Below are 26746 nucleotides of genomic sequence, written 5' to 3' on the forward strand. Positions count from 1 at the left end.
GCCTCCCTCCCACGCGGGCTACCAAGGGGGCGTGGAGATCTGCAGCCAGACTAGGGGGATCCCCAGCCGTTGTAGGACTTTGCAACTGGATTACGCTCACTCACTCACTAGGAAGCTCCCCAATTTCCTCACGATGGTGGGTTGCCACCGGCCCTATACACAGGCCGAAAATTCCCGGAGACTGAACCCGGGATCGAACCCATGACGTCCCGCAGCCGCCGTCCAAAGCAAGGTGCCTTAGACCGCACGGCCACGGAGGAGGACTGTTTAGATCATGTACCCAGCCTAATTCCTTTACTCTTTATAAGGAGTGTTAAGGGACTTTAGAATAACTCTATACGCCCTTGTATGTGCCTTAGTCAACATGAGATCAAGAATTACACACACACATAATATATGTGTAATTATATATTATATATATATAAATGTAAAGTGCTCCCCTGTGCTTAGCACCACGCCATGAAGGCGTATAGGGGTGTGGAGGTAACGCCCCATACTTTCTTGATCCGGTCGTGAGTGGGGGTTATGTGATCAGCATCACGCCCCTGACCGCCTTTACACCCAAGGGTTTCCCCCAGGTACCCATGTCATTCGACGCTGGGTTGGCGCCGGGGCTGCTTCCAACGTTAGAGAAGTTCCCGGATTTGAACCGGCCGGGGATCGTGGAACAATTCAAGGGAGACTGTAACAACTAAATGATAGAGATGTAGAAGTTATTGAACTAGTTTCATCAATATGCAAAACTTTGCTTGCTTTTACTTCTTCCTAAAATCTCTCTCCAGCCATGAGTGCTCGGGCGCCTGACGTCTATGCTCAACCGCTTGGCCGAGAGGTAAGATGTACATCGTCGAAATAGCTTGAAATCTTTTCACTCTCTGCCAGCAGCCTGTCAGCGAGATTGTACGGGGAACATAAAACGTAGCTTTGCTCTACCATCTGGCCCCTTAAGCGTTCACAGTCACGATCACGATCCCCGTAGTTTATGCTCTTGAAACAGTAAACTCCCCTTCCATATACTCTGTTGAAAGGTCTTGATGTGCAGATTCCGAATCTGCAATCGCTTTCACACTAGATCAATTAAGGGCAGAGATACGTCCCTTTAAATTTTTTTGTTTTAATGCATTTTTTTTTCCGAAGATTGAAAATCGCCATATCTCCGTTCCTAATTGAGCTAGGAGGATGGTTGATAGCTCGGTGGACTTGGAATGAAGTCCTCTTTTCGATTCCACAATACAAAATGAGGTTTCCATTTAAAATTTCACAGTTACCCCCGCTCCATCCCCAGGGGGTGGGGAATGAAGTGTGATATCATTGAATAGCTTTCTTTCACTCATTCAAGACGTATTTTTTTGTTTTCCGATTCAATGTGTATTTCTCACGATATGTGACCGTTCAAGGACTTTTGGACCACCCGGTATATATAATGTGTGTGTGTGTGGTGTGTGAAAGTAGGTAGGTAGAGGTGGCCTTTAGTAATATTTTGCGGTGGGGCCCAAGATTTGTAGATCCGGCACTGCAAATACGCCACTGTGTGGGCATCCCACATAGCAAAAAGCTTAATTGGCACACTGAGTGTCACTACATTCAAACAATTTCGAATGGAAAGAGGTCGTAAATGATAATGAAATGTGTAAAACAGAGAAGGATTTCCCCATTTCTGTTTTACCCATTTCATTATCAACGACGACCCGTTTCCTTCGCTATCGACATGTTTGTTTCGCGTCTGCCACGCCCATCACTTCGTAAAGTTGTACTCGAGGCCAGACGTGTAGGGGAAACTTTCATTCATTGTTATCTGCATGTTGGCACAGTGACTCTTGAGGGAGCTCACATTCCGAGGCAGTAAGATACGCCCTGCGTGCTTCCCGGAACACTCTTAAAATTCTTAAAACATGCAGAAACAAATGAAAGCATTCACACTGAACTCACCATGCCGCTACAAGGCTCCAGTGTATAAAGAAACAAAGAGAACTGGATAGACAAGGAGTGACGAAAGATTTGCGTTCTTTTAATTCGCTTTTTGTGCCACTTTTGGCTAATTTGCGAAAGTGTGGATGAGTGATGGTACGATGAAATCCATGCCCAGGCCAGGGAACCCGGGACCCTGGCGTCGTACCGCCTTGAGATAACCACTCTGCCACGGAAGTCGACTCTACACTATATGAAAATGTACAAAAATACGAATACTTTTTATGCCAACATTTACTATTGAGTGTGTTTTATAATTTTAAAAGTTGGATAAATTGAAGGCATTAATTGTCCCAAAAACAACATGTAAATTTTATATTACGGGCACGTCAGCACGTAGGTTATTTTTGCCCATCTCACAATAGGGTGATCAGCCGCTTAACTAAAACAGGACAGGCCCTTTATGTTAAAACCTATCTCACTCAATTTTTAAAACTAATACACTCACAGATTTCTTTGCAAGTGTCTCCGAGGATAAAATCTCCATACTGTAGTTAAAGGCGAGATTGTAAGTACACATACAAGGACAACACGACCTCACAGAGGATTGTACTGGTCGGGGGTGTAGGCGCCAGAATCTCTTTAGCCTGCAATACTGCAGTCACCAGGGTGTAGTACGCGTGTAAGTGAGGTTCACTTTTGGGTGTCTTCTCAGGTCAACCCTCCACCCCTTGATGGGAATGACTAAATAAGAGAGAAACTTGATATAGAGTTTATGACGCTTGTATCTAAAAATGTCCCTGCAATTTTGATATTTTTCATAACATTTCTACTTCACCTTTTACTTAAAATTGTATCTGAATTTAACTAACTCTCTCGCCTTCTTAAACTCGAAGGTTTATGGCTGCAGCAACACAAACCTTCCATCTGTCCCTCTCCTGGGCAAGATGAATCCAATCTGTTCCATCCTTAGTGGCCGCGGTGGCTCAGTCGGTAACGCGTCTGACTACCATGCTAAAGGTCCCGGGTTCGATCCCCGGCCGGTTCAAATCCGGGAACTTTTCTAACGATGGAAGCGGCCCCGGCGTCCACCCAGCGTCGAATAACATGGGTACCTGGGGGGTAAAGGCGGTCAGGGGCGTGATGCTGATCACATCACCCCCACTCACGACCGGATCAAGAAAGTGTGGGGCGTTACCCCCACACCCCCTATACGCCTTCATGGCGTGGTGCTATGCACAGGGGAGCACTTTACTTTTTTCTTTACCTTACCGACTTCCTATAGGCTCATCTCAACGTTATCCGAGGGCCTCCCCGATGGCGTAGTGGTAACGTCGTCGCCTTGTAATCAAAGGTCCCGGGTTCGATGCTTGGTGGAAGCACTGTTCGGATCCCACTTTAAACTGTAGGGCCAGTCCCAATTAGCCTATCTGTGCATAAACTGGACTTAAAACATCAGTTCAAACTCAACGTTATCCCTCCATCTTCGTCTTGGCCATTCTACAGGTCTCTTACCATCAGGTTTCCCACAAGAATCCAGTAAACTCTTTTTTCCTCTCCCATGCGTGCACATGGCTTGCCCATCTAAGTCTCCTTGATTTAATCATTCATTTTATCTGAATTTCATTTCACAAATGCAAATGTCACTGAATGTGGAAACACAGACACAGAGATCTAGGCAAGCGACCCCAAAACAACCAAAATACAAGCACAAAATAAGACACTCACCCCGCTGAGTTTCTTCTGTTGCTGTCGCATTGGAGGCCGGTGTGTCCCGTTGAGCTTGTTGTAGAGGCCGCAAGCATTGCACACGTAGTGCCCTGTGGGTGCCCTTCGCCACAGAGGGGTGTTCGCTGCTCCACAGTTCACACACTCCTTCGATTCAACCATCACTGCGAAACAGAAAAGCCACATAACATGTTGATTGCTTGCTATATGGAATAGCATATGACCGAATAATACAATGCACTACGTAATTTTTTTTCTGATTTCCTGTTTCGTACACGTAGCGTCACGGACACATTAAAAGTCAATCCGTGAGTTCAACTTGACCAAGTCTCAATACAGTGGGGTTTAGTTGATTTGAGTTCTTGGTTTTAAGTCTACTTTTAAGTGCACAGGAAGGCTAATCGGGACTGGGCCTACAGTTTAAAGTGGAATCCGAACCACTTGGGTCTCTACCCGGTATCGAACCCGGGTCTCCTTGATTCAAGGAGATGACGTTACCACTACGCCACCGGGAGGGCTCAATACAGGAAAAAGAGGCGATAAAGGAAATGGGAGAGGCAGAAATTCGGAAAAATTGGCAATAGATGTAAAGATAAGGAGAATAGATTGTGTACTAGACATAGAAGAAAGAGAGAGAGAAGGGGGTGAGTAAGAGAGATAACGAGAGTTGGCGGAGGGCCAGAGAGAGATGGAGAGAAAGAGGGAGAAAGAAGCATAACATAGAGAGAGCTTGACAGAAAGATGAACAAGAGAGAGAGAGAGAGAGAGAGAGAGAGAGAATAATAGGGGAAGAACATGCAAAAGAAAGAGTAATATGGGAAAAACAATAAACAACAGAGAGAGAGAGAGAGAGAGAGAGAGAGAGAGAAAGAGAGTGAGAGATAGAGAGAGAGAGAAAGAGAGAGAGAGAGAGAGAGAGAGAGAGAGAGAGAGTAATAATTAAGAACAAGAGAGAGAGTAAAAGGTAGAGATAAACATATACATAAAGAAGGGGAATGGAGAAAGAGAGATAGAAAGAGACGAAAAGGAAAGAGGTGAGAGATGAAGGAAGAACATCTTGGTTACTAATAGTATTTTTCTATTTTTTCTTTGTAACTTCTTCTCTCACTCTCTCTTTCCCTCCTTTCCTCATTTTCCCTTTGTATATCCCTTTTCTTTCATCATTTCTTCCATTTCTTTCCCTAGTTTTGTATTCTTTCTTCCATCTATCTATCTCTCTCTCTGTCTCTATCTTTTTCTATCTTTCCTTCTTAATTCATTTCTTTCTCTAATCCTTCTTTATATCTATCTCTTTTTCAGCCTCTGAATATTTATTTTTGCTCTTTTCTCGATTTTCTTTCTTATCTTTATTTAAATCTTTTCCCGTCGGTGCCCACAAAACCGAAATGTTCTGGGAATGCCACTACAATCCTTTAATTTTTTAAAAAGCATCAATACCGTGTGGTATGCTCACATATTTAGGCAGGGGAAATAATTTATTTCTAAATGGCGGGGGCTCCTAAATAGCCCCACGTTGAGTCGACTACAAACTACGTAGAATAACATTTTCTAAACCATACATGTTAATACACGAAAAAGCTTACATTATGACACGTATTTTTAAGCCAACTTTACTTTCTTAACACTTAAAGGCACAATGAGAGCCTGTGAGGCCAGGTACGTAATACAAAATGTAATTTATTTCATATTTCGCAATGCTATAGATATTCGTTAACTTTTTAAGCCAATTTTTACAACTTTTCAATTATTATTTGCTTGTATATGTTCAGATTTCTAATTTTCCACTTACCATTGTGCTTTTTAAGGGAAATATTGAAGACTAAACACATTCAATGAATAATAATTGAAAATTTTTAAAACTGACTTCAAAGTGTGAACGAATATCGAGTTGAAGATTTAAGAAAGTCATTGTTGCACAAGAAAATGAAATTTGTGTTTTTGTTATTTAGCGTCGTCGTTCTGCCACTTTTGGCTCATCGCGACGATGATGATTATATTAGATTGGAAGGGACTCTTAGAAGAATACCTATTCCTAGGCCCTTACTCGAGCCCAGGAAGTTCGGTGACGAGATAGAAAGTCGACAATTTACTTCGCTTGGTCACGTAACAACCAAGCGTAACAAATCTAAAATATTACTTTCGACTTAGATGCAGGACCTCATAGGGTCCCTCATTGTGCATTTATCAATATAATGGTAATAATCAATCAATAATTCAATAGTAACGAGAACAATATAATTAATGGCTATTACTTAACATGTTAAAATAATTTAATACATTATGTACAGTCACGGACACTTCTGAGTTGTAATAATCTCATTAACTTTCAATGGTAATAAATACAACCGAGAAGTGTCCATGACTGTACCTGTAATTGCTCTAATATTAACGTATTATCGGTTTCAATTCCTGTCACTCAGCTCAGCCAATGTGCCAAATTGCTTGCAGTGACCAAGAGCTTTCAAGGGTTAAAACTGGTGCTATTTAGTCTACCCTCTCTACATTATAATTGTTTGAAAACGTTTCTGTAAGTAATGCGCGTGAGTACTCACCAAGTTCCTCTTCCTGATGCCAAGAAGTTGGAGGATAAGGTTCAACAGGATAATTTGGGAGACCTCCAGGAGGTACGTTCCCTGCGTTGCGTATGGTTATGGAATCCCCTATTCCAGCAGAGACTATGGGAGGATTGTACTCCATGATGGACGTCGATGGATTCAACCACAGCTGCTGCTCCCATCCTTTGCCTTGTCCGGACACTGTCATGTTCGAGCCCTGATTGGGGAAGAGGAGAGAGGACATGTTGCCGCTCTCTCCGTAGAGAGTCATCTGGTTGGCCGGAGAGGAGGATCCATGGTTGTACGGTCCAGGGTTGTACTGATTCATGGGTGACTTGGAGGTGGAAGCTAGGTTGGGATCACTTTTGATGAATACCGTGTTGTCGAGCTTTCCTCCCTGCAGGGGGAAGGAATATGTCGTCCCGTGGTCGCTAAACTGAGCAATTGGCGACTGTGAATGGTTGTAGTTCGATCCTGGCTGGATGGATCCGGTTGTCATGGTTACAGGCTCTAGGGTGGTGTAGGTCGTTTGCAGCTCCTGAAGATTTTCCTGGTGGCTAGAGTTCGGGCTGAGCTGAGGAACTGGAGTGATGTGGATGGTTGGCTGTGAAGTTTCGAAGATGATCTCGTGGACCTGCTGTTGTGCTGGCTGCTGGTGATGCTCCTGTTGATAGTGGTATTGTTGATACTGGGTTCCTTGGTTCATCTCGTTGCTATGAGGTCGACAGGCTTGCTGTTGATGATTCTGGTTCAGCGTGCTGACGCCATGCTGATGTTGATGGTGGTGGTGTGGCTGCTGCTGAAGGTCGTGAGTGCGATGTCCATGCTGCACGTCATGGGGGTGAGTCTGATGTTGCAGATGTTGATGGTGGCGTCCTGCTTCATCATTCTGCAAACGCTGTTGATGACGGCGTGCTGCATCGTCATGCTGCTGGCGATGTTGGCGCCCTGAGTCTTCGAGTTGCAAATGCTGTTGATGATTTTGGCGCCCTGGGTCTTCGGGTTGCAAATGCTGTTGATGATTTTGGCGCCCTGGGTCTTCGAGTTGCAAATGCTGTTGATGATTCTGGCGCCCTGGGTCTTCGGACTGTAAGTGCTGTTGATGATTTTGGCGCCCTGGGTCTTCTCGCTGCAAATGCTGGTGATGATTTTGGCGCCCTGGGTCTTCGGGCTGCAAATGCTGTTGATGATTTTGTCGCCCTGGGTCTTCGTGCTGCAAATGCTGTTGATGGTGAACGCGCGAGTCATGGTGAACAGTAGTCGTCGTCGTGGTGGTCTGCATCACGTCACGGGAATGGGTACTGGTGGTCATTATTAGCTGTTGCTGCCTTGTGACGTCACCAGTACTCTGCGGAGGACTCGCGTCTTGCTCGCGTGCGTCCTTCACGGTTGTCATGGATTGTTGCTGTTCCTGGGGTGGATTCCTTTGACCATCACCACCCTGCTCGACAGAGGTCATCCTCTGCTGATGGTAACTTTGACTCGCGATGCCACCCTCGCTCTTGGGAACGTTAACCTGCTCCTGTGAATGATCCACCTTGATTATTGCAGTCGACTGAACCGCGGGTTGCTGGATGTGATGAGCAGCTCTTGTGATTGTTGGAACGTGTCGTGGTGCAGGCGGTGACGAAGTTATGACCGAACCGGTGTTGTCATGGCTGGCTTGTTGGATGACTAGAGAATGCTCCGAGACGGGGGTCGGTACTGGGCTGGGGTGATGCTGCTGTTGTTGGTGTGGTGGCGACTCATCAGGAGTTTGTTTACCAATCTTCTGGATGACATCGCTGTCTGATTCTCGCCAGCGTGGCTCTGGCGACTGGTGGTTCTCCATCCTGGAACTGGAAAGAAACGACGTGCACTTAGGATTCTTGTGAAGTTCCCAAATAAAAATCTGGTGCAAAAGAACGCATTGTCAGGTTGTCTCAAATGATCAAACTGACACTTGTAGTGTCAAAACGAAAATGAGATTCTATTTACAGGTAATAACCTATTTACAGGTAATAATTTGTACCGTGATTGGTTTTTACCAGTTCTACGTAACTGAACGCCTTTGTGCCACTTTTGGCTAATTTGCGAAGTTGGGGATGAGTGATGGGATGATATGATGAAATTGATGAATGGGACATTCACATTCACAAAAATCCATAACCAGGCAGAGATTCGAACCCGGGGCCACTGGCGTCGAAATATTCTAAATGGAATCCTGTGATATTCTAATTCTGTGTAATGCTACACTGTAGGAGCACTCATGTAACGTCAGGATTCGCACAGCCGCCATGTTAGCGGCAAATTTTGTTTGTCGTGTGCAAGGGAATATTGTGAAATAACGTCAGCTTCTGTTTGAACAACCGAATACTGCACAATGTATCAATGTTCAAATCCCCCGCACGCCCGCATGAATTGCGTGTATTTACAAGAACTGGCTTGCATCATGGCTGCTCGACGCCACAATGCAACAGTTTGTGATGTTAATGAAACACACCTATGAAAAGTTGATTGGAAAAATTACGGTCTAAAACCGCCAATTTCCGTTGCTATCCAACTAGCGTAAAAATAAAATGACTATTTTAAAGTATTAACAGCTACTACACCACAAACCTTCATATACAGTGGGATCTATGAGTATTACATTGCAAATTGTCCATAACTATTTTCATTAATTTTTCTCTTACTTCCTATGTGTTTTTAAGCAATGAATTTTTATGTATGCTGGTGCAGAAGTTGTCAACAGCTTAATTTGAGTTTTCTTTTAATTCTTAAAGCTCTTATTGGGTCAAATAAAGTGCACGAACATGGTGATGGACAATTTGTACGGTAATACTCATGGATCCCACTCTACCAGACCGAATCATAATGCCTTGAATTTCTACACCGAGGGGGGGGGGGGGTACTAGAATCACGGTGTGTATACCTTCATATTTCCACTTGTAACATTGCGCAAATTCGATTGCAATTTTTAAGTACTTACAGTCGGAATTCCCTCAAAAATAACTACTGCCTATAACAATTTACTTCCAGGCACTGTTGAAAGCTTCCGTCTACCAAACAGACGCTTAAATGATACCCTCAAATTGCTTTCTTAATCTCCGAAAATGTAAACTAGACAGGGATTTCCACCAAAGTGCACCGTTAGAATTTACCATCAGTGGTGTATCTAACAAACCCCTCCCGAAACCAGCAACGACAACAATTCTACGATATAAAAAAAAGAAAAAAGATGATGCGATAAATAAAATTAAAGATTTTATCACACACACATATTTTACTACAGTAGTAGCATGAATTTTGAGTAACTGTTTTAATTTTCATCGTTACGTTTATGAAACGGTGTTTCGTTAATGTCGTGTTATCAGTGGCGGCTGCTCAATACGTGCTACCGTTCTATAGAACGTTACTCAATTTGCTAAAATGGAAAGAATGGGAGAAATTTCATAGATTTAAGAATTTCAGTAAAACACTGAAGTAAAATGAAACTTCTCGCGTTAAGATGCTCAAAAAATTGCAGCGCACTATGTACAAGGGGTATCAAAAAGTTTTGCCTGTTGAGGTATAATTTGTTTAATAATGGAAGGATTGAAACAATGAACATACATATAGTTTGCCTGTAGCGTCCTCTACTCAGAGTTACTCTTCCACACAGTTGCCATCACGTTCGATGCATTTGTGTGCCAGCGTTTTATCCCGCCCTCAAAATCAGTTTGGGCAAATTCCACAGAACACTCCCTGCCCCACTGTTCAGAGCTGCTTTAACCTCCTGTCGGTCATCGAATCTCATGCCACGAAGCACAGATTTAGCTCAGACTTTATGGTATCCCAAATTCTTAATCATTGCATGTGCTGACCCATAGCACATGTGCACTGCATCAGAAATGTCCTGGATTGTGATGCGTCCATCCTCTCGAATGAACTCATCATCCCTGTGGCAGTTGTCGTCGGTCAACGACGTTGATGGCCTGCCACTCCTTGTCATGTCCACGCTTTCAGTTTCTCCCACTTTGAACTTAACCACTTAAGTCTGAGCTAAATCTGTGCTTCGTGGCATGAGATTCGATGACCGACAGGAGGTTAAAACAGCTTTGAACGGTGGGGCAGGGAGTGTTCTGTGGAATTTTTCCAAACTGGTTTTGAGGGCTGTATAAAACGCTGGCACAAATGCATCGAACGTGATGGCAACTGTGTGGAAGGGTAACTATGAGTAGAGGACACTACAGGCGAACTATATGTATGTTCATTGTTTCAATCTTTCCATTATTGAACAAATTATACTTCAACAGGCAAAACGTTTTGATACCTCCTCGTATTTTCCGCACGTTAAGCTATAACGAATACCGGGCTATTGGCTTCATAGCACGTTTTCGCCAACTCGAGGCGCGCCTGACCTGAATACACCCCGTCGTGCCCCTCGGTTTTTACAGGGATGTATTTGTATATACTGTAAGATCTCGGCTCTGTAAAACCGTCTGCTAGCGTGCTATACAGATCAACAGCACGGTAAGCGTTGTCATCTCAGTATACGAAGAAAGTTTGCGGATTACTTTACATATTCAGACATGAAATTTTTTCGCGCTGTTCATTGTCAGGCGTGTGGCATGGATCAGGTGTGTTTTGTTGTTCCAAGCAGTGGCGTACGTGAGGTTGGGGCGGGTATGTTGATGGGGGCTACATCCCATCTCGAAATTTTGAGTTTCGGATGAAAGCAGTAAAAAACTCGGGGAGAAACTGTGTTAAATGCAAACACCCCTTAAAATGATCTCCAATTAACATTTTTGTCTTTAGACATCTTTTAAAACGAAGGTTTAAAGCGGTGATTGCAAAATATTTTATAGTTTATTCCGCCCCTACCTAGAAAGCAGCTATGTGATACGGACTTTTACAATTCCAGTCCCCTCGGGAAAAAAATCCTGCGTACCCTAAAGTTCCAAGTGAGTATGTATGTGTGTGAGTGTATGTGTGAGAGAGAGGGCTATGGAGGTCATTGTAATTGCAAGAAACGATACCTGTATGGTGGCTTCGACAAATAAAGGGAACAGTCGACTATTACCGTACACAGTGCAGTAACGTTTAACATTGCACGCTCCCTGCACATTATAAGACACACGAAGTTATTTTCCCTTCTCGCGCAACAGGCAAACTGTACTCTATCCCGGATATCTCTGGAGCAAGCGAACGAAAACAAGTCTGCGTAAGTAGTGACGCTAGACGGTTCCACCAATGAACACGTGAGAGGGAACGGGATTGCGTGGAGGGGGAAAGCGACTGCAGTTTCCAGCCTTCCCAGTAGCGTGTACTGCTTTGCTCTGCCCACTCGATTCCTCCTCCCCCTCCTCTGCCGTCTCGCGTTACTACGTCCGCAGAGACTTGATTTCGTTCGCTTGCTCCAGGGATAGCCGGTACAAACTATACACTGCTTTTCATTAGCGTCAAGCCAAGGACTTGTTTTCTGGCTTTTAGAAGCAGAAATTCCCTATGAAATTCGGCTTTCCTCATCATCTGTTGACCCGTTGGTGAACGAACACTAGAAACCACGAGCTGCGTTGTTCGTTTCAGCGTCTTCCGTCGACTCAGGTTCGATTTATTCGCGTTCCCCTGCACTTCGTCACTTATCGTCACTTGTCTTACCTTATCTTACTTATCCTTTGGAAAAAGCGTGATATCATTTTAAGGGAAGGAGGGGGGAGGGGTTGTTGAACTGGTTATTGCTCTGATGTTTTAAAAATATTAATAGAATCGTCCTTACAAAATAAAATACATCATATATATAAAAATAGGTATACAAACGTATTGGATGAGGTTTACAAGTGAAAGGAATCGGCGTTTTGTTTCTGTGATGTAATGCATTATAAGACGGGGTTTAATCGACAAGATAAACGATGGGTTTTCCCACCAATTAGAATACACGTTACAGAGGGCCTGAAGGATGATCCAGATGAACAAAATTGAAGCTCCGCCCTCCATGATGCGTGCACACGACATTCCCAAAGTCGCACGAGTGTAACATGTTAATCGATAAACGCCATTGATTGGGTATTCCTTAAGTCCTCGCGTGAAGAATGTGAAGTTCGTTATTGCGTTCCGTGCGACTCGTAAAGTTCGTTCTCTCATGAAGCGGACCGTCTGGTTTGCTCCATGAAAATTGTCTGCTACTTCCATACAAAGCAACATGCAGAAAATGAGTGTGCCTTTTTAGCCCTAGCTTACCAGAAGGGAGGGGGGACTGCCAGGCCCACTACCTCTTGCTTTTCGATTTTTCAACTTTGAATATTTTTATTAAAAATTGAAAAAAATAGTCATTATTCACTAGGGTGTTTGTTCCCAATGTTTGTCTGTTTGATTTGGTTTATTTTACTTTGCTTTTCTGTCACTTTAGGCTGATTGCGAAGGTGAGGATGAAAAATGATATGATGAAATTAATGAAGGTACACTCATAAATATCCATGCCCAGGCCGGGATTCGAACACGTCGTAGCGTGCTGTGCTAACCACTCCGCCACGGAGGTCGGCTTCTGTATTATTTTTGTTCATAAAATCTAAAAACTGTAAGGTACATAAGAGGCAAACTTTCGCGTGATGAGCGCATCTCCGACTCCCGCACCTGCTCCCCCCTTGGGACGTGTGTTACGACATGACACTCATGCAAGTAACAGAACAGAATTGGTTGGTAAATGATGAAAATTATTATAATTACTATATATATACAAAGAAGGATTGATGCGACATTAATGTGTCATTTCTTTAGATTTAGTGAACGATAAAATATGTGTGTGACACGCATGCAATTAATTTGTTCTTATTTTTTATTAATGATGGAAATCTTGTAATTATTTTCATTATTATACGTATAACTGCACATATATAAACAAGGGAGGAAACAGTTATTCAGTAACAAAGTTCTTTCTTGACTTTTAGTGATAAAATAGTGTGTCTCCAAGAGCAAATAATTCCGCAGCGATGAACAGAAAAACTTTGTTTATAATGCTTTATAAAAGCAAATATTAACCTATGTATCATGAACCAGGGTTGTTGAAGGTCCAAGAACCCATAAATTCTAATGGGTTTTATGGGTTTCCCGCAACAGGACCGGAACCTACTTTCTCGCAGAATTTAAATACGGTCCTAGTTGCGTGTTGTTTAATTTCAATACGGAACTTGGACCGGACTTAGATTGATCTGGAAAAAATAGTTCCTGGACCGTATTTAGATTGATCCGGAGAAAAGGTTCCTGTACTGAATTGAAATAATACTTTAAACCTGAAAAGGTTTTTTACGGTCTACAATCCATTTACACTTGCTGATTTTCCCTCCTGGGCGGGAATGGGCCTGGTCAAAGCAAACTATTGTAGGTGGCAGCACCCCTGTTGTGTTCCCATTCTTTTGATGGCCAATTGTTCTCCCATTTAAATACATGGGTAATTTGATGATGAGCGTGCTGCTATTACATTAAATTGCAAGTTTAATTTCATCTTTACCTCAGAAATCAAGTCTGAACATAATAGTTGAATAATCAGTGCTGTAAAAGCACTGTGATAAAAGTAAAATTGTCGAAAAGACGATCGTCAACAACAGAATAGATATCGGAACTCAAAAAAAGCCTTAAATTTTGCACAGCACTTGTTTACGTCACGTGCAAGTTTGGCAATGAACAAACAGCCCGATTGAATTTATTTATAATTCCTGGACCTTTAACGACCCTGCCATGAACCCTCACAATGACGCCATGCCTTCCCTTGTGGTTCGCGATGGCTTGAAGAAGTAAGGTTCGAGGAAATTCTGCCAGTTATAAATAAACTGATTTAAACATTTAATTAAATATGATGGAACCGGCCCTTTCTTTCAATCCCTGTACCGACTTTTCCTACAACATACAGTCATTGAACTCCAACCTGAAAACCCTGCAATAACTGCTGTCCACCTAACTGTCTGAAAATCAATCCAGAAAAATCCACTTTCAGGATCATTGATATTAATTATTCAAGGTTGTTAATTAATAGAATTGAATTCATACTGAAAATAAATTATTTGTTTATTGCCATGAGCAACGCCACTAAAAATCTTGGTCTGGTCTTTGACGAATTATCTGGTCGGACAGAACGTGCAAGGACAAAATGCAACAATGCAACATTCAGAAGCCTGATTCGTTTCCGTGAATACCTTCCTGTGGAATGCAAGCAAATACTTGTCCAGGCATTAATTTACCCATTCTATAATTTTTTTATTGTGTTTTTGACCCTCCTCAACTCCAGCAAAAGTACAGCTAAAAAATAAAAATGGTGTAAAATGCGTATATTAAATACATTTACCAACTAAAAATGTTTTATGGTACATATTCTTCAAATTTTAAATAGTACTCACATTCTTACTTTCGCACAAGTTTCATCCACGTTATATTAGCGGAAGGCAAACCGTCAGTACCGGTTAAAAAAAAATTGCATTCTCGAAAGGATGTCCGTTACCCATAACTGGAAGAATTTCCGTTTACCTCAGCATTCAACCTCTGCCTACAGATCATGTTTTTCATTTTTACTCCTAAAGCAAGGAATGCATTTCCAACAAATGCAATTTCAGAATTAAAATACAAAATTCACTATTCAATGGAATAATGGCAGAGTCACAGTGAATCCTAAAGGTATCAGCGCGTCCTTTGTGAAATTGCATTTATCATCATCATCATTATATTATTATTATTATTATTATTATTATTATTATTATTAGCATCATCATTATTATCAATTCTCACATGCCTAAACAAGGCCAGAGGTTTAGTAGCTGATCTTGTTGAAACCTACAATTTGAATTTATGTTGATGTATAAGATTGTAGGATTCACTGTTTTATTTAATAATTATGTACAATTTTCAAATTTTGTATAACCAATTTTGACATAGTGATATGCCTGGTTGTTTAATCGTTATCATCACTTAAATAAATATGATTATTATTATTATTATAACAATACACAGTTAATTGCACAATATTATATAACAATAAACAATTATTAGTATCAGAGATATAAAAGATCTCGTTGAAAACTGTAACTTGTGGTGTAAGTATGCTAACTTGTTATCTTATGTTATTCTACAGCTTACGTATTTTATTCGTTATTCGTAAGGGCCTCCCCGATGGCGCAGTGGTAGCGTCCTCGCCTTGTAATCAAGGGGTCCCGGGTTCGATACCCGGTGGAGGCACATAGTGGTTCGGATCCCACTTTAAGCTGTAGGTCCAGTCCCAATTAGCCTTACTGTGCATAAAGTGGACTTAAAACACCAAATCAATCAATCTTATTCGTTATTCGTGTAACTTTGTACTTTTGTATTTGACTTAGTGCTATATTAGGTTTCATACTGTGCTCAACACTTAAAATAAACGATTTATTGTGCAATGCACAGTGATCCAGAATGCCCAAAAAAAAAAGTGGAAATGTACTTTTCGGCAAGGGGATAAAACACGAACAAGAGCAGGAAACTGCCAGTGAAATAACTCTCTAATTCAATCATTTGTTTTTGTTTTCGGCCCGAAAAATGGCCACTCGTAAGAATGGAATTTTCGTACTATATTTCGCACTTATCTTTAAGACTTGTTGTAGCAATTTTTATTTCACCAGGCACTATAATTGTGCTAGGTAGACTCAGAAGTTCCCACTAATGTACAGAAAATGAACACAATCATTTGAATTAAAATTTTTAAGTGGAAAATACAAAAGTTTTCTTGAGTTAACATAGCTATCGCCGCTATTTCCGCGACGATTTCTAAAGCAAGGGATACTTTAAAGTATTGTGAAACCCGTACGGGAGAAACGTTTTGCTAATTTTTGCTACTTTTGGTATCTTAGGTTCTTTGTGAACGCGTGTTGTGCTGTTGATGGATCACATACAGGGCCACTATTATACTTCTTGCATAAAATAGGATAAATAATCAACTTCGCGTCAATTCTGTGAAACCGAAGTGTACAATTTCCTTAAAATTACTAATCTTATGCATTTGTATTGATTTAGGGGAAAAATAGCAAGCTCCAGATTTTTGCTGATTTTTTCGGCATTCTGGATCACTGTATGGAATGAAAATTAATCATGATAAAATAATGATATGTACGACCAAAACGCACTTAATTGAATCCAATTATTTTTTAAAATTTCAAAAGTTGCTGCTGAGTAATAATCATTGATTTAGCATTATTATTTGATGAACGCAAAAGAAACCTATAAAAAAGCTATAAGTTACAAGGTTTTATATTTTTAATTGGACTTCTTTTAGGATATTGGAAACCAACCAAGTTTTTATTTATCACAATTGTACGGATACGTCCATTATTAGAATATAGAGTTCAGGTGCTAAGTACCACACAGAAAAATTAGAATCAATTCAGAAATTATTTGTCAGACTATTGTGTATGAAAATTCAAAATTGTTATGTAACATTTCAATATGATGAGTGATTGGAATCACTTAAATTACAAACGCTGTTCTTTAGAAGGTGTAACAAAATAAGTGTATGTGTACGTTATGTGCTCTCATCAAAGTATTGAGAGTGACCATTTCATGACGTACAAATTCAGGTACATTATGAAATATTCCATTCGTAATCGTTGTTGTAGGTTTCCATGAACGAGTTACGCTAATAAATTATGCAATTGTATTTTAATGAAACTCACAAGGTTCCCAAATATAGACACAATTCCCTTATTTCAGTAAATAGAAACCGGTATGGAATTGATAGAAACTCTTATAGATAATTTAAAGGATGATGTGTTGTGAGTTCATTGTATTAATTGGACTTGATGGTGTGCATGGAGTAACAATAAATAATAATTATTAGAGGTATAGTAGAAGATCTTATTGAAAACTTGAAATGTAAATATGTTGCTCCGACCACATTATTATACACTTACATATTTTATCCCTGTAATTTCGTACAATTTTTGCTTCACTGTATCAGGTTTTATACTGTGCTCAGCACTTCAAATAAACTAATAATATTATCTTTGTATTTAAACGGTTTGAATGTTCATTTATTTTTATTGTCTAATACTTACAGGTGTATACACACAACCGTGGAGTAACAACCCCTGAGAGCCAGGGCCTACTATCGACTGCCGGCCTCACCCCACCTGCAGAGGTGGGAGATAAGTTATCTGATAGTTACAGCAGACATGTGGTCAGCAACCCCAGTCGTTGTTTCTTTAATTTGGCGTTTTCTTTCAATTTGCACAGTCTTCAGAAAATTACTTTGAAATGTAAGCTACCTAAACAAGTAAGTTCAGTACAGTTCTAGTCGGTACAAGATTTAAAATGTTTGCTTTCTGAAGACAAACAAAACAAAACAAAACAAAACAAAACAAAACAAAACAAAACAGGAAACAAATCCCCAGAGAGGATTAGCTATTATTCAGGTAAACAGTTTTTTAATTATTTTTTTAGTTTTTAAATTTTTTTAAAGTTTGGTGAAACCACGTGAAAATGCCTGTGAAAACTAAATTACAAAATATACTGGTACGCATGCTGTTAAAACAAGCACTAAATGCACATTCACAAATTCATGGAACATTATGCAAAATTTCATTCGTAACCGTTCTTGTAGATTTCCATAGCTGGGTTACGCTAATGAATTGTGCAATTATATTTTAATGAAAATCGTCGGCAAGTTTAGAAGATTTAAGAAACCAAAACAAGGATTTTAGCAGGTATAAACAGTACAGTATCGTGCAAAAATTGTTTAGGAAATACAAAATATTAACTCTGCCTCAGTGTCATATGTGAAACAGAACTAAGGAAAAAATATTAAACCAAGAAACTCAACAGAACACAAACGCACATATCGCAATGGAAACAAATACCTTCTAAATCCATACTTCGCCACTTATTTTAGTTGAAGAAGGAGCAGAGCAGATGGCAATTAATATGTTCATCTAGCGAATGCTATCAAAGCAGATATGTGCATAAGGTGCTTGAATATTTAGATGTAAATTTCAGAAATTTTGCAATTAATTATTTTGTAATGAAGAATAAGTGAAGCATCCAAATGTCGATGTGCATGATTTGTAAGGAGTAATAAATTCGAATTTTAAGTTAATATGTAGAGAAGAATTAATCACCTTACTTCCCTATGTATATAAGCATAGCTGCAGCCAGTTCAGTTCTTGATACGAAACACTGGAAAAAAGGCTGAATGTGAGAGAGGGAAAAATGTTTGGATTGTTTGTATGGTGCCTGATTTTAAGGTTCACTCACTGCCATCGTTTTATTACAGATGCTCCACGTAGTATATCATGGACTGAATTTTCAGGCTAACGAGGTCCAGTATAATATAAAGATTTGTTTGTGTTCTCCATATGTGTTTGTGACTGTCGCCTCATCCATCTCATCTTTACAATTTATTTACGTCGTCGCAATTAGCCAAAATATACAGAAAAGCGACGTAAAATAAACAAAAACCAATTAATCAATAATTACCGATGTTATTTTATCTCTTTAGAGCTTAGAGTAAGACGGTAGTGTGTTTCAAGACGAGAGTCACCCCCAGCTTCGAATGAAAATAACGGTTCATGTTTGGAATCAAAATAGTACATGTTCTAACCCAAATAAACCAACCACGCCAGATACCAATTTCTGCACAGTCAATATGAAAGAAATTGGCATGTGGAGTGCGAAATAAAAGTAGCACATAAGTTATTGCAAAAAAGGGCGTGTTCATTTGTTGCAAACTTCCGAAAGTGAACATGCACGTTGGATCCAGCAATCGATATTTACTGTTAACAATAACTAGATCAAGCTTCAATGCTTATTCTTGTGTCTAACTTTGCAGAAAATATATATGTAGGTGTTGCGTAGTTAAAACTGCACGCATATGAACGTACCGAATTACAAATTGCACTTACGAGTTGGTCGCGTTGCACGAGCAGGTTGTGGAAGCTCTCGGTCCGCCATTTTCTGCCACGCCCAGAAGCCGCCATTTGCATTCAATGACTGAAGTACTTCTGAAATTACCGCACACGTTAGTAATCACTAACCACTATTCCAAGTATACTGTTACAGTACTTCGATTTTCATGCCATGCAAAATCTCTGCAGACACTTCCAACACGGATATAACGTTTAGTGGTTGAAGCTTCCACACGAAACATCTTCCGCTTTGATAATCACATTCTAATGCAGGGAACGCTTAATTTTTTATCGTAGTTATCATCTAAGCATAAATCTTATACGCAAATAGAGATGGCACATACGAAGCAATTTAGATAAGCTGTAGAATAGATGGTACTTACATGCCAGGGTCCCGAGTACACATCCCCATATGCTGTTTATAACAACGAAAACATTGATATCAAAAAATTAGACGCGATTGTTGCCTGAAAGCAAGCTGGTTACGCACATACAGCGATAAGATATACACCAAACTTTATCTTGTAGAATTGCTTGATACTTCCATATCAAGCCTATGGCTATGATGCATCAGATGTACGCGTTGGCTCTTCTTAGCAAAATGGCTGATTTTCCCGCGCGTCAAGTGTTTTCGCGGTTTGCAGTGCTTCTTTGGAAGATGGTGATTTTTCTTACCGTTGCGTTATTACAGTTTCTGTTTTATAGTGAAAGCCAACTTGTGTGAAAAGCTGTTTGCGTGTAAAGCTTGTGCACACTCAGGAGCTACCTACATGCGGTGCGTTTAGGAAACTGAAAATGGAAGCTACAAAATAACTATTGTCTACCTACCTTGAAGGTACTAAACCGCCTATTTCTTCAGTTCACTTGGATATGTACTCTGTCTTGTTACGGGGACAACTGCCAGCTATTAGAGGAGCTCTGCAGTTCAATTATGGGTGTGGATTCATCACGTGAGTATGACGTAACGTGGAGCCAATGAGATTCGATTGTATTATTTTAGAGACCACCTTTGAAAACTAATGACACATGTCACCTGCTCTTGGATCTTGTGTCGTATCAATAGAGATCAATATTATATACCAACCAGTTAGGTGCTAAACCTTAAAGATACTGCGACAAAGACGTTCTTTCACTCTGTTTTCTTCTGCTTAAAAAGTCCCATAGGCATTCACAGAGCAAATGTTGACTCAAATATGGACTTTGCTCTTGTTGAAGAGCATGTGCCGAAAGCAAGAGATAGGGTTCTGGAAAAATACATACGAGCTGCGTAACCGGAACATATTCTTTATGTACTAATTAGTATATAATCGACAGATTTTTTGATTGATTTGGTGTTTTTAGTCCACTTTATGAACAGTGAGTATAATCGGGGCTGGACCTACAGTTAAAGTGGGATCCGAACCACTATGTGCCTCCATCGAGTATAAAACCACGGACCCTTGATTACAAGATGATGAAGCTACCACTACGCCATCGGGGAGACCCCTCGAAAAATTGTATATATATATATATTCATTGAGGATACTGACAAGTCAGGTTAGTTTATATTACAAACGAGTACATGATAGCAGTGATACCAACCTGAAATAAATTTGGAGGCAAGACATACAAGCGCACACGCACGCTCTCCTTGAGATAAACTGGGGAGCCGAAACATGGTTCTAGCCCCCCCCCCCCCCTTACCAAAGTCAGTGCATTATTATTATAAATTTGTCGGTATACCAGATTTTATCTTTGTATTTGCAATAATTTTACAAATAGATTATTTCAATTATCGATTCGAACTCTGAAATAGACGGTCTAATCATGCATATTGACATTTAAACGTATATCTATGAATTAATCATAGATATAACGCATACATCTGTTACATATTACGACTTTCTGAATTACGTATTTGGAGCTTCAGTTGATCCTGAAATATCGAATAGAAAAGTGACTTTCAATTCTTTAGCTTCCATGATCTTACCCAGGCGAGACCAAAACTGTAGCTACAGAATAAACATCTTGTGAAAGTATTGGCGCCTTGCTAAATTGATACATTGTTCGTTACTTTCTAAGGAAATTGAAACAATATAAATAAACTCTTCTTTTAGCTTTCTCGCTTTCATCGTAATAGGCTGACAGAACTATTGTAGTTCCTGTGCATAAAATGAATACAAAATGTTTCAAACTCCATTTTCGTGTTGTAGCAGCTCGGAGTCTAGAGCAGTTTTTGTTAATTGTGTGCGTGTGCCATTAATATTTAATTTTGAAATTGCTTCCTGTTAATGTCGCCCGCATATCTAATCATATAATCCATTCATTTATATCTAGTAATGCAATCTTCGGAGACAATAATAGTTCAATTTTACATTAAGTATTATGTACAAGCGTGCATAAAGGGGTGTGTGTATTCGCAGGGTCTTTTCTCCCCCCTGGAAAGATCCTGTAGGCGTCCATGGATATTACTTGAAAACATTTAAAGTACACAATTGGTTCTTGATGATTTGATATGCCAGGCAAACCGAGCAATAACTACTAAAAGAATAGCATGTGTAAGGAGTTTTAAAATTAGAAATAGCTTAAAATTGGGTAAAATGTTTCTGATGTTTTGTTGAAGCAATTATGAATTAGAAGGCATTAAAAATTGTATCAGTATTGATTGTGAAATTTGTCAATTACAAACTCAATACGTTTTCTTGGTGTAGTCTATGTGTAGGGTTACCAGACGTCCGGTTTTTCCCGGACATGTCCTACATTTTAATTTAATGTCCGGCGTTCCGAGAGAAATTTGAAGAATATTATAAATTTCCTTCATTTTGAGCGTCATATAATATAGGTAATTAGGAAAATACATGTTTCAATTGAACAAAAAGAAATCATTCAAGTTACAAGTCTAGTCTAGTGAAATTTATTTTGGTCCAGTCATTGTCGGAAAATAAAATAAAAGTTTGCTCTGCTAGAACAAAAATGGAAGCAATTAATGAACAAAATTTTGGGTCCACATTCTGATGTCACTGTTCAGTGCCTGAGCGGAATTTCTTGCCTTGGGGTTTATACTGATGGAAAAGGGCGTTTTCTATTCTTATTCAATGAAATCTAAAGCAGGGGGTATAGAGAACAAAGTTATTCAACTAAAAACTATCTCAGATGAAACTTCTGTAACCATTTCAAGGTCATAATGCAAGAGTTGAGAGAGTACTTTCATTGGCATCTGCATAACTGACTCATGAGAGAAATATGTGTCTGTCTAACTAACTAACTAACTAACTCCCTAGCCTTCTTAAACCCGAAGGTTCATGGCTGCAGCAACATAGGCCTTCCATCTTTCCCTATCTTCAGCAAGATCTATATACTCTTTTCCATCCCTACCGATTTCTCTTAGGTCCATCTCAATGTTGTCCCTCCATCTTCGTCTTGGCCTTCCTACAGGTCTCTTACCATCAGGTTTCCCAACAAGAATCCTGTAAACTCCTCTTTCCTCTCCCATTCGTGCCACATGGCCTGCCCACCTAAGTCTTCTTGATTTAATTATTCTAATAATATCTGGACATGAATACAAATTATGTAGTTCTAAATTATGTAACCTTCTCCACTCACCTGTCTCCTCATCCCTTTTAGGTCCAAAGATTTTCCTAAGGATCTTATTTTCAAATACCCTCAATTTCTGTTCCTCTTTCAATGTAAGGGACCAAGTTTCACATCCATATAATACTACAGGCAAAATTACTGTTTTATATATTTTAACTTTTAGTTTCTTAGATATTAAATGAGAAGACAAAAGTTTATGAAGAGAGTAGTAACATGCATTTCCTGAATTAAGCCTACTTTTTATTTCCTCTTTAATATAATTTTCATTTGTTAATATTACTCCTAAGTATTTGAATTTGGAGACTGGTTCAAACGAGTTGTTATCAATAATTAGATTTTGATTATTACATAACACTTGGTTTCGGCCTGTAAGCATATATTTAGTTTTCTCTTTGTTAACTTCCAAACCTATCTCTTTAGCAGTTTTGAAAAATATTTTAGCATTATTCTTAATTGTATTCACATCATCCCCTAGTAAGTCTACATCATCTGCATATGCTAACAACTGAGTCACACCATTTAATTTTAGTCCTTCTTTAGTCTCTTTTACCTTCCTAACAGCATATTCCAGGGCAAAATTAAAGAGCAATGGAGATAATGCATCTCCTTGTTTTAACCCATCATGAATTGTAAATTTGTCAGACATATTATTACCCACACGAATTTTACTTTCTGTTTCACTGGTGCATATTTTTATCATACTAACAAGCTTCTTAGGTATTCCAAACTCTACTAATATATTATATAATTTATCTCTTTTGACCGAATCATATGCTTTTTTGAAATCAATGAATAGCTGATGGACATTTTGATTATATTCCCATTTTTTTTCAAGTGTCTGTCTGATGTGAAAAATTTGATCTGTAGTTGATCTGTTACGTTTAAATCCACATTGATAATCACCTATAATTTCATTAGCATATGGGGTTAGTCTTGTTAAAAGAATGTTAGACAATATTGTATATGTTGTTGAGAGTAGAGAAATTCCACGGTAATTATTGCAGTTCATTTTATCACCTTTTTTAAACACAGGAACAATTATGGATTCTTTCCACTGTTGAGGGATTTCTTCTTTATTCCATATTAAACAAATTAATTTATGAATTTGACATATTAATGAATTTCCACCATATTTAATTAACTCAGCTGGTATTAAATCAATGCCAGGTGCTTTGTTATTCTTTAGCCTTTCAAGTGCATCTTTAACTTCAGTCAAGTTAGGTTCTGGAACTAAAGGTTCTGCTGTGTGTCTGTCTGCAAAAAATATTTGTAACTTGTTCAGTATAATTTCAAAGAGTTGTATTGCTCAGTCTCTCATAGATATATTTTGACTAAACCTGAAAGTTTGTTAAAAATTGTCTCCTCTGAGAAGTACGCGTACCATTTAAAACATGGGTTAAAAAAAAGGGCTGTTGTTTAGTATTGATTACAAGTTTGGAAATTTTGCATTTAAGAATTCATTAAGAAATCATATTTCTTTTTAAAACTGAAAATTTTAAATTACTTTCTATGTTCTGGCAATGTGTATTATTTATTGCGAATGTATTGTGTCCTAAATTTTGACTTATAGTCCTACTTTTCCCTTGTAGCGATCTGGTAATCCTATGTACGTATGTGTATATTAAAAACATAAGTTTTAGAATGTTTTCTTTTAAAAAAATATAACGATTTGCTGTATGCCGTAATAACTTTACTCAATAGTGCAGTGCACAGTAACGCGTTGTAAATTACCAAGAAGAAGGAAAATGAGTAATGTAAAATGCAGATTTCGAACTTTTGGTTGCCGAGGAATTTTGTCTGAATAAATCCTACTGCTAAGAGACAAGTTCGTTCCGTCGTAGAAGAGCCTTTGAGGAAAAAATCACATAATTTTTGTTTCAGATCTTGTAATGCCGGCCCCTGTGGCGGAGTGGATAGCACATCGCGTTACGATGGAGCCGGAGCCGCTTGAACAGATGGAAAAAAATCCCACTTTTCCTCCATCGGGGATCGAACCCAGGTGTCTCGCGTGGTAGTTACACGCCATAACGACTTTTTATATATTTCTTTTTAAAGGAAAACCTATAAGAGGCAGCCTTCCTCACACATCAAACTTACATATCAATTTATCTCGAATCTTCATTCAAGACAGACGAACAAAAACACATAGCCGGATTTTCACCAGTTCGCTTGGAGGGGGGAGGTGGGGTTAGCTGGGGCTAACTTGATTCACGCTATTATCCATAACAAAAAAAAAAAACGGGACACAGGCTATTCCCACTTCATCTTATCCGTAAGAAATATAATTGTTTTGATATCGAGTGTCACTTTTGTTGAAAGGAATAAATACACTATTGCATATTGCTACAAACTTATTAAAGAGCACATTTCTTCTTATAATAATGAAGATATAATTTTAATATGTGATAACGTTAAAGGTTATCCTATTTTCAGGGTAATGAACAAAACATAATGCTGCAAGGCATTTTAAAGCACAAAGTAAAAAAAATAAATTTATTTAATTTCTATACAATGAAACTTTGCATTTTCCTAATTTTATTACAGCTGATTTGTAAAAGAAACTTTAAAACATTAAGCAATGACGTATTTGTCTTAGCCAAAACTTCAATAGAAGGGCTTCTTTATGCACTTCTGTCTAAATAACTGATAAAATATTTTCCGATCCACTACAATTTCCCTTTCTATGTTCAACAGCGCTATGGAATAAAATTTGTTTTGCCCTTAGCCATGTCTTAAGACGTCTCATTGCAGGAAAAGACAGTTCAGCTGTCGCCGAAGACACCGGGCATCTACAATAAATCTCCGTCAACTGATAGTGAACACCTACCCAGGGTGCGATATGTGATTTTATCAGAGGGGATGATTAACTTAATTGGTTAATCTTATAGATGTTTGAAAAGAGCTCCCCACAATACTCTTTAGTTATAGGTTTCTATTCATTTTATTTTATTTTTTACTTATATACTTTGCATGCTTATAATTGGACATTAATTGATTAATATCTAATTTTTATATCAAATGGAAGAGAAATCAACGCCATTCTAAGTTTCGTTGGTTCAGATTATATAGGGGCTATCCACCAGAAGGAAGTGTTTTCGCGCGGACTCCATACTTGTAGCACAACAACTTCCGGTTCTTAGGCTCACAACATGCCGCTAAAGGGAGCTCAGCGGCGCCAGGATTAATTATCTAGGGGTGCTGAGGGAGTGCAGAAGGAAATTTAGGGGGTGCGATGCTGAAAATAAGGAAAACATGAAACAGGCATGCAACCTTTCAAAACTGGGGGTGCGAGGTGCCAAAACTGAAGGACGCAAGGACAGTTTACTTTCCCTTGGTAGATAAGGTTTAGCATAATGCGGGGCCAAAATAGTAAATAGCGGGGGCAACGACAACCCTAATCGCAGACACTGATTAACATAAATTACTGACTGAAATGAAATTATACGTGTGAAATATAAAACTTTAGACTGACATTCAATTTCCAGGGAGCCTATGCTCCCCCCTTGCCCTCCCCCTGGACGGTCATGATGATATGTATTAGGTCTTAAACTCCAAGAAAGTGATCATATAGTGTAAACATTCAGATACACATTAAAGTCTTATTGAACTATGTAGTGAAATACAAGAAAGAAATTATCCTTGAGCCTTTTCAGTGTAACCAATGGAGGTCCAAAAAAATCACAGTACGTTCTACATAGTACATAATATGTACCTTCCATATACCACTACAGGGCAAAACGCGAAGTGCACAGCAACTTCGTCTTCGTTAAAATCCCTTCTGCCGCACTAGTCCCAACAACGCACTGAAAAAATTATTCATGAACATTACGCCTCTTCTTAACTCTTTTCGAAAAAGCCTGAAATGGTACGTTTACTAGGCATGTTACGTGGAACAAATACATAGAGCATATTAACAAGTAAACTATCTTTCATGTTACAACTCGCATTAAATAATTTCCGGAGCACGGCCTGGTGATACCTTGAAAGCAGCTGAAATGTTTGCTCCAGTACGAGGAAGAACAAGTAGGTGGAAAATAAACAGTTTATATATAAAAAAACTCACATTAAGCTATAGGCAATTATCAAAAACCACGAACAGACCACTTGAAGAAA

General features: G+C 39.3%; 1 protein-coding gene across 3 annotated transcripts in view; it reads right to left on the bottom strand.

Moving 5' to 3' along the window:
- The window catches only part of LOC145993903 (uncharacterized), a 50090-nt gene extending 30135 nt beyond the window's left edge, over positions 1-19955 (bottom strand). For 2 of the 3 annotated variants that reach the window (XM_083129812.1, XM_083129814.1), the window contains exons 1-3: positions 19889-19955; positions 6189-8029; positions 3637-3800 (exon numbers count right to left, since the gene is read on the bottom strand). In XM_083129812.1, coding sequence (XP_082985938.1) covers positions 3637-3800; positions 6189-8022 — 1998 coding nt within the window. In that variant the 5' untranslated portion in view covers positions 8023-8029; positions 19889-19955. Of the gene's footprint in view, positions 1-3636; positions 3801-6188; positions 8030-19057; positions 19139-19888 lie in introns of those variants that run through there. The other variant, XM_083129813.1, reaches the window with a different exon arrangement.
- Between the last annotated feature and the right edge of the window lie 6791 nt (positions 19956-26746).

Source organism: Lepisma saccharinum, chromosome 10, assembly GCF_977018435.1.
Source record: "Lepisma saccharinum chromosome 10, izLepSacc3.1, whole genome shotgun sequence".
In the NCBI taxonomy this organism is placed as follows: domain Eukaryota; kingdom Metazoa; phylum Arthropoda; class Insecta; order Zygentoma; family Lepismatidae; genus Lepisma; species Lepisma saccharinum.